At 41.4% G+C, this 11,747-nt stretch overlaps 1 protein-coding gene across 1 annotated transcript in view; it reads left to right on the top strand.

The window, feature by feature from the left end:
* The first annotated feature begins 220 nt into the window (after window positions 1-220).
* The window catches only part of LOC124555507 (cysteine dioxygenase type 1), a 140,940-nt gene continuing 129,413 nt past the window's right edge, over window positions 221-11,747 (top strand). Inside the window, exon 1 of the mRNA XM_047129453.1 lies at window positions 221-468. Coding sequence (XP_046985409.1) covers window positions 239-468 — 230 coding nt within the window. The 5' untranslated portion in view covers window positions 221-238. The remainder of the gene's footprint in view (window positions 469-11,747) is intronic.

The raw sequence follows: 11,747 nt of genomic DNA, 5'->3' as shown, positions 1-11,747 counted from the left end.
TTCGAATAAATGTAAAAACCCTAGTGGCCCTCGAACGCAAACGTGTGCTCCAGATAGATAGCTCGTTCTGACGTACGCTCGTCTTTTCGCAAGCCATTTCGCAAATTAATGTATTGCTAATGGATGCAAAAGCGTAGGAAGGTCAGTGGCCAGCGGGTTTATCGCAGAGCGCGGAGCGTGGTGGCGGGGGAGCGGCGCGGTTTCGCCAGCGGCGGCTAGCGGCCGGGCGACACACAGCATGGAGCGCGTAGCGAGGCAACACCAGCAGCAGCAGCAGCACGTGGTGGCGCATTGGCGCAAGGCGCCGCAGCCGCTGCCCGCCGCCGGCACTCTGCAAGAGCTGGCGCAGCAGCTGCACGCCGCCTTCCAGCACGACTCCGTCAACGTGGAGCACGTACAGGCCCTCATGGAGGCCTACCGCAGCGACCCCGCGCACTGGAAGAAGTTCGCCAAGTTCGACCGCTACAGGTGCGTACGACGCTTTCTCCGCTTCACACTGTCCTACTATAGCGGGAACGCTGCGAGCTTTCTGGTTGCGCTGTGCTCTCAAGTGTCGAATTGTAGTTTAGACGGTCGACCCATTTCTTGGCCGGCCGGAGTGGCCGAGCGGTTCTAGGCGCTACAGTCTGGAACCGTACGACCGCTACAGTCGCAGGTTCGAATCCTGCCTCGGGAGTGGATGTGTGTGAGTTAGGTTAGTTAGGTTTAAGTAGTTCTAAGTTCTAGGGGACTGATGACCTCAGAAGTCAAGTCCCATAGTGCTCATAGCCACTTTGAACCCATAAATTGATGACAATACGTTGGTGGGGGGGGGGGCACAACATTTCTTGAGGGCAAGCGCCCCTACCGGCCGTACGGATAGCATAAGTTTATCAGTTTTTGATTGGTCCGCGGCAGTTACCGACTATAGGAAACCTCTGTCACTATTTCTTTTTTAAAGGCTACAGCTTTTGGAAGATTAATCCTCCATCTTCAGACCTCCGTTATATACAATCGTTTTATTCAAACAAATGTTTCAGTGTTGTGTTGTTACGTCTAGTTTTAATTATTTTCAGGGAGTTGAGCGCAACTGCACGGGCGTTTGTTGACGACCCTGACTACAAGGGAGGGTAGCCACTATATAAACATGAATCTTTGTACGCAGACATACTGCTGATCTAAATTCCTTTTCGTTCCGTTCAAGAACTCGCGAAAAGACAAATGTTTCGTATTCCACGTATAATGCTAAAGACCTACGAAACACTTGTTGTAGGTAGTAGAGAAGGGTACGGAGATGCATTGACGTCACGTAGTAGAACGAGAAGGCTTTTAGCCTTTTGCGGTTGAAACACTTATAGTCTATGAGAGACGTGATTTTCGTTATTCGCATGTTCGTTCATTGCGAGTGTGTAACATAAATGTTCAATAATCGCGTATATGGAACAACAGGAAAGATGTTCTGCGTTATGTAAAGATTTACTCTTAAAATTCAGGGTGAATACATTCCAAGCGAGTCAAGAAATAAGTAGGGACTTCATAAAGTAAGTTGCACTTGTAGCCCCACACTGGAACCATTGCGTAACTTATAGAGGCGCATTGTCAGAAAGTACATGTTCCAAGTATCCTACAGAGACAGTTCTGTTGCTGTACAGAAAACTGGTGCATCACAGGGTGCAGTGAAATGGCATGGAATCTGGGAACGTATTCCAAAGTTGAAGTACGTGTAACAGTGCGATTTTTGTGGGAAAGCGTCTAAATTGTACACAGATTCACCGTGAAATTCTCGTCGTATACAATGCCTCATCCAGCCGTAATGAAATGGTGTCAACAATTTGACCAACGCCACACTGACGTGGATGATGCAAACCGTGAAGAAGACCATCGACGTCGACCACTGACGACAATGTCCCAGCAGTGTTTTCGACAAGCAGTGCTTTCGGCAGGAAAGTGATTACTCAGTGATTAGGACGTTCGCACAGCAGTTCTTGAATGTGAAATGAAATTAAAGAAGTTCACGTTTAGAAAAGGGGTATTCTTCTCCTCCACCGTATGCGAAAGGAATGTGGGAGTGTGGGCCATAAAAGACATTGGTACACTAAGTATCCACTAGCTGACGCCGTGTAACGGCTTCATAACCACAGATGTAGAAAGATATATACATGCATACACTGCCGGTAACCTGTTGGACCACACACAGTGCACCGACTATCCCTGAAAAATTTCTAGACTGTGGACCAACATCAAATTTTAAATAAAACTAATTGAATATGAGTAACAGAAAATTTTTTCTCAAATTTAAATTTTCTGCACTACTAACATGAACATTATCGGAGAGTAATTGTTCATTTCATCAAAGGTGGCCAAGCGCTTCTAGGCGCTTCAGTCCGGAACCGCGAGACTGCTACGGCCGCAGGTTCGAATCCTGCCTCGGGCATGGATGTGTGTGATGTCTTTCAGTTAGTTAGGTTTAAGTAGTTCTACGTTCTAGGGGGCTGATGTTAAGTCCCATAGTGCTCAGAGCCATTTGAAAAAATGGCTCAAATGGCTCTGAGCACTATGGGACTTAACAGCTGTGGTCAGCAGTCCCCTAGAACTTAGAACTACTTAAACCTAACTAACCTAAGGACATCACACACATCCACGCCCGAGGCAGGATTCGAACCTGCGACCGTAGCAGTCGCGCGCCTAGAACCGCGAGACCACCGCGGCCGGCAAGCCATTTGAACCATTCATTTCACTACATTTATACCACTGTGCTATTTACAAATCTTTAAATGACCAGCATGTAGCCATGTACAGGAACAAATCTACATCTGTATCCGTACTCCTTGCCGGCCGGAGTGGCCGAGCGGTTCTAGGCGCTACAGTCTGGAACCGCGCGACCTCTACGGTCGCAGGTTCGTATCCTGGCTCGGGCATGGATGTGTGTGATGTCCTTAGGTTAGTTAGGTTTAAGTAGGGGACTGATGACCTCAGAAGTTAAGTCCAATAGTGCTCAGAGCCATTTGAACCATTTGAACCGTACTCCGCAAGCCAATATATGGTGTGTAGAGGAGGGTACACAGTGCGCTAGCAAAATTTCCTCCCTCCCTATTCCACTAGCTTATGGAACGTAGACTTCGTGGGAACAAAGATAAAAGTATGTTTCTTGATACTTTTTGCTCACGCTATTTTGTTAGCAAGGCTCTCCGTGATGTACAACCTCTTTCTTGTTACACCACGCACAGCAGTTTGTTAAGCATTTCCGTGAAACTCTTACACTAAATAAACAAACCAAGTGCAGCTCTTCTTTCAGTCTTATCTGTCTCTTCCGTTAATCTCATTTGGTAAGGTTCCTAGACAGGCAAGCAATCAGCAACAATTAGTCGAACGAGGCTCTTACAAGTGATCTGTTCAAATGTGTGTGAATTTGTAACGGACCAAACTGCTGAGGCCATCGCTCCCTAGACTTACACACTACTTAAACTGACTTATGCTAAGAACAAGACACACACACCCATACCCGAGGGAGGACTCAACCACCGATGGGAGTGGCCGCGCAGTCAGTGACATGGCGCCTCTAACTGCGCGGCCACTCCGCGCGGCTAGAAGTGATCTCTTTCGTGCGTGAACTACACTTACGGTTCTTCCTAGTAATATCAGTCTGGTATATGTTCTCCGCAAGACTGGGTTCATTAAACTACATTTATTTATTTTTAGAGCCAGCTGCCAGTATTTGCACCAGGTGTTGATCATCTGCAAGTTTCTCTCTGAAGTTCGCAACAATTTTCCAACAGTATCACCTTCCCGTACATGTCGTTACACCCCCTCCCCATTTCATTTACATACAACTACATAGAATAAAAAATTAAATGAGCGTGTGACATTGTTGGCCGGGAGGCCTCATCCGGGGAAGTTCCGTCGCAGAGTGCAAGTCTTATTTCAGTCTACGCCACACTGGGCGACTTGCGTGCCCGTGGTGAAGATGAAATTATGATGAGGACAACACAACAGCCAGTCCAAGAGCAGAGAAAATTTCCATCCCGGCCGGGAATCGAATCCGGTCCCACTGCATGGGTGGCAAGCAAGTTACCACTCCGCTAAGCAGGCGGACATCCTCAGAATAAAGTTGAAGCAAGTGTGAATGTATAGGAATCGGTGTCAGGACAGCAAACGGGAGCATCAGATCAGTCATCTAAATCGGGAAATAAATATATCACTACGATAATAACTATGTACATAACTGTCAATGAAAAATGTTTGTGGATCCCGGTTGTAATGAATCAGGATCTCTTTCTAACAGACAAGTGTATAAATATATCGAAGAATATGCATTTATATAGGATCACACTAGATGCTTCTTTTGATGTCAGTGGAAAATAAATTGAAGCAATTATTACACATGCAAGGCATAAACACTCATACAGTTATGATCAGATATCAGATACGATAGAAAACGTTTACGTGCCGTAAATTAGCAACGTATACATTTGCTTAAGTAACATATCGTTTCTGACCGATCTTGTTCTGGAGAGATTAGCATTTTCGATAGTGAGATCCTTTCACAAGAAAAGGAAAGAGCGTGAAAAATAAAAGATACTGCATAATAAAATTAGAATTTGTTTTGAAGAACAGCTGCTTCCGTGTGAACGTCTCTGTTTGCTTGAGCGATGAACTTTGTGAAGGAAAATGTTGAAAAGTTGAAATGCCTCTGAGCACTATGGGGCTGAACATCTGTGGTAATCAGTCCCCTAGAACTTAGAACTACTTAAACCTAACTAACCTAAGGACATCACACACATCCATTCCCGAGGCAGGATTCGAACCTGCGACCGTAGCGGTCACGCGGTTCCAGACTGAAGCGCCTAGAACCGCACGGCCACACCGGCCGGCTTTGTGAAGGAATCAGCAGGTATATCTTCGAGACATGCGGAAGCTTTGACTGGTGCCTGCCAATCACAACGCTGGGCACTTATTTTTCAATTGGACCCCTCGAGCACTTTTACCAAAAAGCGCTCTTCGTCGTGGCAGCACATCGAGCCTACGTGATTTAGACACTTGCCTTGTGCCTTTAGAAATGGGCGCATTCGACTGACAACTTTCAGTACTATGGTGGGACTGCAGCAAGCGCCGGGTATTTGGCTTGTATTCATGCGGTTGGCGTATTCAAACGTGCTTTGAGATTATGTAGAATTGTGTCCTGCACACGTTGCAGTTTACATTCAAACTTTGCATGGGACACGTTGAGCTTTCGTTCTCGCTTTTGATCTCAATAGAACACATGATGATCGGTATCGTTTTCTGAGTTAACCGTCGGTAAATTCAAGTGACTAACAAACATAGTCTCTGTCTCGTAAAATCTGTTCCAGAAACTTGTAGCCTTATTTTAAGTATACTTGCACTATGACGTCCAGTGGCGATGTCAAGCGGTTATATCTATGACTTCTATTTATCCATGAAGTGTAACCTTATGTAAGTTGTCTTTTAAAGCATGGTATCGCGTTTTCATACGTTTGGCCTTCGTGAATTTATTATATTGTACCTCTTCCTTTGTTCACGAATTCCACCAATTGTCCTGTCTCTAATTCCACCAAGTGTCCTTTATCTCTGTAAGCGAATATTCATCCACTTATATTAGAATCTACTCTGAGGCTACTATGTATAAATAAGCAGAATTTGCAATTACCTTACGCAAGAACCTTACAGCACTTCCGGTGAGGTGACGTAAATGCAGCTCTTCAGGACACTCGGCTGCAGAGAGGGCGTCATGGGAAGTTCTTTCTTCCACCACATCAAGCTCACAGTTTCATCAGGTTATTAGGCAGCGTAGGTCACATGTGACAGACATATTAAATATTCTTTTTCAGGTACATCAGACTAAACAGTGTACAAATATCACATTGTCCAATTCTCGACATGAGACAAAGCATGCTCTGCTGAACTGTTCTGAGAACGCAGGTTTTCTTTTTATCCAGTACACAAGTGATTTCCTGTGATCAAGAAAGTACTGAGAAAGAAGTTCACAACCAAAACAACAACAATCATTCAAGTCATGATATTGGTGCAAAACGTTGTTTTGTAAGAGCGTAAATATTATGAAACAGTGACAGAGTCACATGACCTGAAGTGTGATAGACAATATCTTCTCTTCTAACAATGGCTCCCTATTAAGAACGACGTACTGAGCTCTGATTGCTAACAATTCTTCGTTCCAATACCTTTAACAGTTCGTAAATTCCGTTAGCGTGTATTTTGATTGTTTGGCGACGGTGCGGACATGTAAGATCAGTGCTTGCGGAAACCACAATTATTCCTACATAGGAGTTGTTGGGTCCCCAGGAAACGCATCATAAGCGAGCACAATATACGTCCCATTACTCTGGAAGAAATCTACATCAGTAAGATAGGTCTGTATTTCTGTACATCAAACTTCCTACTCTTCTTGCATTGATCTACACATTTTCTGCGCATGTGGCTCGCTCCGTTGTTCTAGCGACCTAAGGTAATGTGATGCTGGAAGAGAGGCAAGTTCCTCAGTATGTTTAGTAAAGAATCTAACGAGCACCGCACTAGACATCCCCTCTAGCGAGCGATTTGTCCAGGTTTTCAATTCCACAGTCACTTATTCCTGCATACAATGCGAACCAGAACTCCAATCTTTCAGAGATGGTAGTATGAACCAAAACAAGGAAAAACCTAGTAAACATGGCTCTAAAATGCATACCTTAAGAGACAAAGCACCTGTTCGTCTTTGCTACTGTCAGACATCTCTTCTAATGAAAGATCTTAGCTTTCCATATTTTCAGAGGTAATGGAATGAATCAAAACGAATAAAAAGTCTCCAGTAAATATGGTCTCTAAAGTGAATAACTTTAGAGCTATGGGCTCTAAAGTGAATAACTTTGGAGCTATGAGCACTTTCTCGTCTTAGTTATTGTGAAACATATCTCTTCTGCTGAGTACATGCTCATAGTTTTTAAGACATGCATTTTAGACCCAGCGTTTACTGGGCTTTTTTCTTGTTTTAGTCCATACTACCTCATCCCAAAACGTAGAAAGCAAGAGCCTGCAGTAGAAGAGATGTATTTCACAGAACCTAAGCTGAAAAAGAGTTCATAGCTCTTAAGGTATGCAGTATAGAGTCCATGTTTATAGAATTTTATCTTCTTTTGGTCCACAGTACTACCTCTGAAAGTTTGTCGGGGGAGTTCTGGTTCACGCTGTATGTGACTTCCTCGTCTGTGGTATAGTCGAACTTAGGATATGCGTCACCAATCGGTCTGCATCATTTCCATAAAAATCGTGCAAATGATCTATGTAACATGAAACATCAAAACGAAGAAAACACAAATGCCGAATGTGATGGCAGATTTTGCGAAATAATAGAGTCCGAAACAAGCAGAAATGAATAACACTTAAGTCCTGTCAGAATTATTGTCCCCGTGAATTATGAGCTTCCGATATCGCTCCTGTCCGATCCCCTCATTTTGTCACACAGTCTTGTCACCGTCGTAGTGAAGGCAGCCGTTTTCCATTGCCCCCAGGGCTGAACCAATGACAAATGCTTTACATTCCTTTCCTGTCAGATTGCCTGTTCGGCAAAGAAATGATTTGCACCATAGACTTGCCAAATAAAGTGGTTTTCCTCGTGACATTTGCTGCTGACATTGAAAATTGTAAGTGATGAATCTGGGCAGCATTTTTCCCCTACAGCATCTTTTCTCACTTCGTTTGAGAGTTAAGTCCGCAAAGAAAATCCTGTGCAGTCCAATATAATATTTATTACGATATTCTGCGTTTGCTACTTGTGGATCTTGGCTCAAATGGCTCTGAGCACGATGGGACTCAACTGCTGAGGTCATTAGTCCCCAAGAACTTAGAACTAGTTAAACCTAACTAACCTAAGGACATCACAAACATCCATACCCGAGGCAGGATTCGAACCTGCGACCGTAGCGATTTTGCGGTTCCAGACTGCAGCGCCTTTAACCGCACGGCCACTTCGGCCGGCCACTTGTGGATCTTCAGCCAATATAAATGTTATGAGAGATAACGTTCCACAACTGGCTGATTTTATAATGTCCTTTTATTTGTTGTTACTGACAGTTTCGGCCGTTAAACCATTATCAAACGCCTCAAATACATACCAGAAACAGATTTTGCTTTTTAAAAATCTAAAAATTAGGAAAAAAGAGCATTTTTGTTGCATACAGTATGTTGTTGCATTCCATACTACTTTATACTAACTCGGTAATTTTCTAAAAATTATATTTTTCAAGCTATCGTTGCCACCTCTTGGTGTGTTGCACGCTGCCACTCGTCTCCGATCAGCGGTCGAGGGCCGCGGGCGAGCTTGACTCCAGTCTGCCACCTGCCACGGAGGCTGAATATTTTGACAGTGCTAGCCACTGGCGCCTGTCAAACGTTACGGAAAGAGCTTACAGTCCGTCAGCCGACGATACTAAGATGTACATCGATATGCAACACATGTTGGTGTATCTGGCAATAGCTTAAGGAACGAAACAATCACTTAAAACGAAAAAAGGACGTTAAAATTGTGCTAGCTTCAGCAGTCTCATCTTGCATCTATCACAGAGCCCTATTTTCAGGCATATATTGCAGTATGTGTACATATGCACTGATTAAGATGGTTCTCTTCCTTAACAGTCACCATTGATTACTGTGCAACTAATGTATACATTTCTGTCATTGCCAATGGTTGATATCTTCAGGCTAACTACCGTAAACATACAAAAAACCATAGATAACTTGGATATATAGTGCCCATGTGTGTGAAATTTGGTGAAAAGTTTATAAATGTTACCCGAATTCCACCATATGCGAGACACCACCATTTTCTTTTATTTTATCTACATATGATTCAGCTCTTTCTCTGCTACCTTTAGTGGATAACTCTTTATTAAATACGAAATCGTAAAAACATAAACAATAAGTTAGAAACATATAGTTTCTAACGTGTTGCTTAAAAAACATGTTCTCAAAATGAAAACGGTGTTTCTAATTCCATTGTAATTTAACTGTGTCATTGACGTCTTGAAAACACCTTGCGTTCTTAGCGCCAGTTTTATAATGTTTATAAATCTATGAACTGAAAATTTTTTTAACAATTGTCATGGGAATTATCTTAGTGCACTATTTTCACTAAAGGCAATTGTATCCAAAAGCAAATCGTACAATAATCATGGATTTTTTTCTTGGGAACATGGCAACCAAAATAGAACTAATGTGTTCGGAAGCCTAATTGAAGAAAATATCTTGAAGATACCGCACTCATCATGCACAAAATTTCTGCTCAGAATTGCCAACTTCTGTGTAATTGTCGAGAAGAATTATTAACAAATCATTGCAACTTTAGGACAGTGGGTAATTGTAAATCGAGGCGAAAAGTGAATGTCAGTCTCTTAGCATTAAATATCTGATAGTTCTCACTGTAAGAGAGAAAAAAAGCTATGAAGTGGAGTGTAGTGCTTTCTCGAGCTTTAGTCAGAATGTTCCAGGCCGGCATTATTTTGTTCCGCAGCCGGTGATAACCCTCAACCTCTGGCCCTTTTGCTGGCCCCAGATCAGTGCACAGCTTGAGGCATTGTGGAAACGGTCATGGCCTACAAATTTCCGCTACATGTTAAGACAGCAGTATGCACACTGAGATAGCTGTAACTTAACGAAATTGATATGGATTTTAGAGAAAAGGCATAGGACAGTTTGTCACTCATAAAGAAAATATCACAATTACACTGGATGCAAAACCATTTCAGCATTAGGATCATTTCTGAATTTAATACAGAAAAAGTATGAAATAATTTAGAAGTTTGGTGGAACCTTTTATAGACAGCACTCAAATAATTAGTTAAATTTAAATCACTTGCCCATTATCTTCTGAATTTAAAATCTCTCTCTCTCTCGCTCTCAAAAACAGATATTTAAGAAACAAATGTTTTTTGGTATTACAATTGTTTCGTGTTGCGCGATAAATACATCTCTGAATCGTAGTATTTTACATGATAATTAAAAACAAATCATTGGAAAGACTTTTCGTAAGAAAACTGTACGACGGGTATTTTGAAGACTGGATAATATTTATTGCTGACACCGTTTACGAAAATTTCCGGAATAATAGTGTAATCACCCACTTTGGTCACATAAATGTACTTTTCTTATCATGGCTAAAAGGGAATTCTCCTTTTATAAATGCCTTTCATACAAAAAAAAGTTGAGAACAGAATAGCAACACTTTTATTATTATATGACTGCCAGTTATAAAATATCAGCATGTCTTAAATTCGTAGTGTCAAGCAATTAATTTCTTTCAGACAACAAATATGCAGATAAAGTCGTATTCGTATTAATTGAGGCAATGGACACAAAGCAGAAAATTTTCTAGGTTAGGACAGACTCCCACCCTCCTCTCCCTTCTACAAATCTCTGTAAACTTCTGTTCCTTACGAAGAAAGAGTTTCAATCCATTTTGCTGATGACGAAACATAAAAGAGAAACTTATACCTGTAATATAAAAAAGTTTTTAAATGATTTTCTGCAAATTAAGTCTCCTTCAGTTTAATTTTGGTATATCCATTAGCTTATCTTCAATGAAAAATGTAGTCAATTAGAAGAATTTTATTGCACATTTCACTTCACAATGATCCATGGAATACCTGTTTGCAGAGACTAGCACTTTACACAAGAAATTTTTTTCTCAAGAAGATGAGTGATACTGTATCAGTTAAACGTTAATTGTTAACAAGAATTTCCTTGTATGTTTGTTTTTCCTGAACGTTTGAGATAAACTCGCGATACCACTTTGTGAGAATAGTAGCGTGCACAATCCAATTCTAGCGGAATTATCTCGCTATTATAGTGATATTAGTCGTAACTGTACATATCTGTATTTGAATGAGAGAAACATAACATGGGTTTCAATATTTTTAGTTGTTCAGGTACATGCGCGGTAAAACACATTCTTGAAGAACGTCGTAATATGGTATGTCACATTTTTACTTGTTTACGTTTAATACACAGCGTGCCGTAGCCGGAAACATCAGAAATGGAAAGTAGATAAAGTTTACGTAGATATAAACTTCATGTCAAACATTTCATAGATAAATGCTCGTAAATATTTACTGTTATTACAAACTGATTCTATTTTTATTTAGTTGTGTTAGAATACATTTTTCGGTTAAAAATTACAATTATTTATTGATTAACAAATTTACAAATATTTATTGGCTTGCAAATTGACAAAAGTTCGTAATACTTTATCAGCAGTTCACAACACATTTACCGTAGTTCAGAACAAATCTAGAAACTACAAAATAAGTTTTAAGAAACAAATTATGATAAATTTTAATGTTTCAACCACCTACTTCAACGAAAGAATAACATGCTGTGTTACTGGTGTTGGAGAACCCCTACGTGCGTTAGTGAGTGTAGCACGCTACATGCTGCGTATCTTCCTTCCTTCTCTCTTCATTCAGTTCCTTGCACACAAATGGAACAATATTTGATCAGAACATTTTCGTGTCCAGGTAATGAGGGAAAGTAAGGTAGACTGGGGGTTGGGGGGGTGGAGGCTGGGGGAACTAATCATACTGGAAGCACATTGTATTTCATGCAGCTTACAGTACCTCATATACAATTTTTCTAAAATAAAATAAACTGGATCCTCTAAAATAACGTGACACATTACCTATCTACACAAAGGGTGTATTACTTCAGAAACCATTTGGGATAGAGCATCTGTCTAGATGAACGCTTTTGCGTCGTACGATAAT

This window comes from Schistocerca americana, chromosome X, assembly GCF_021461395.2.
Source record: "Schistocerca americana isolate TAMUIC-IGC-003095 chromosome X, iqSchAmer2.1, whole genome shotgun sequence".
NCBI lineage: Eukaryota > Metazoa > Arthropoda > Insecta > Orthoptera > Acrididae > Schistocerca > Schistocerca americana.
This window is presented reverse-complemented; position numbering and strand designations above follow the sequence as displayed.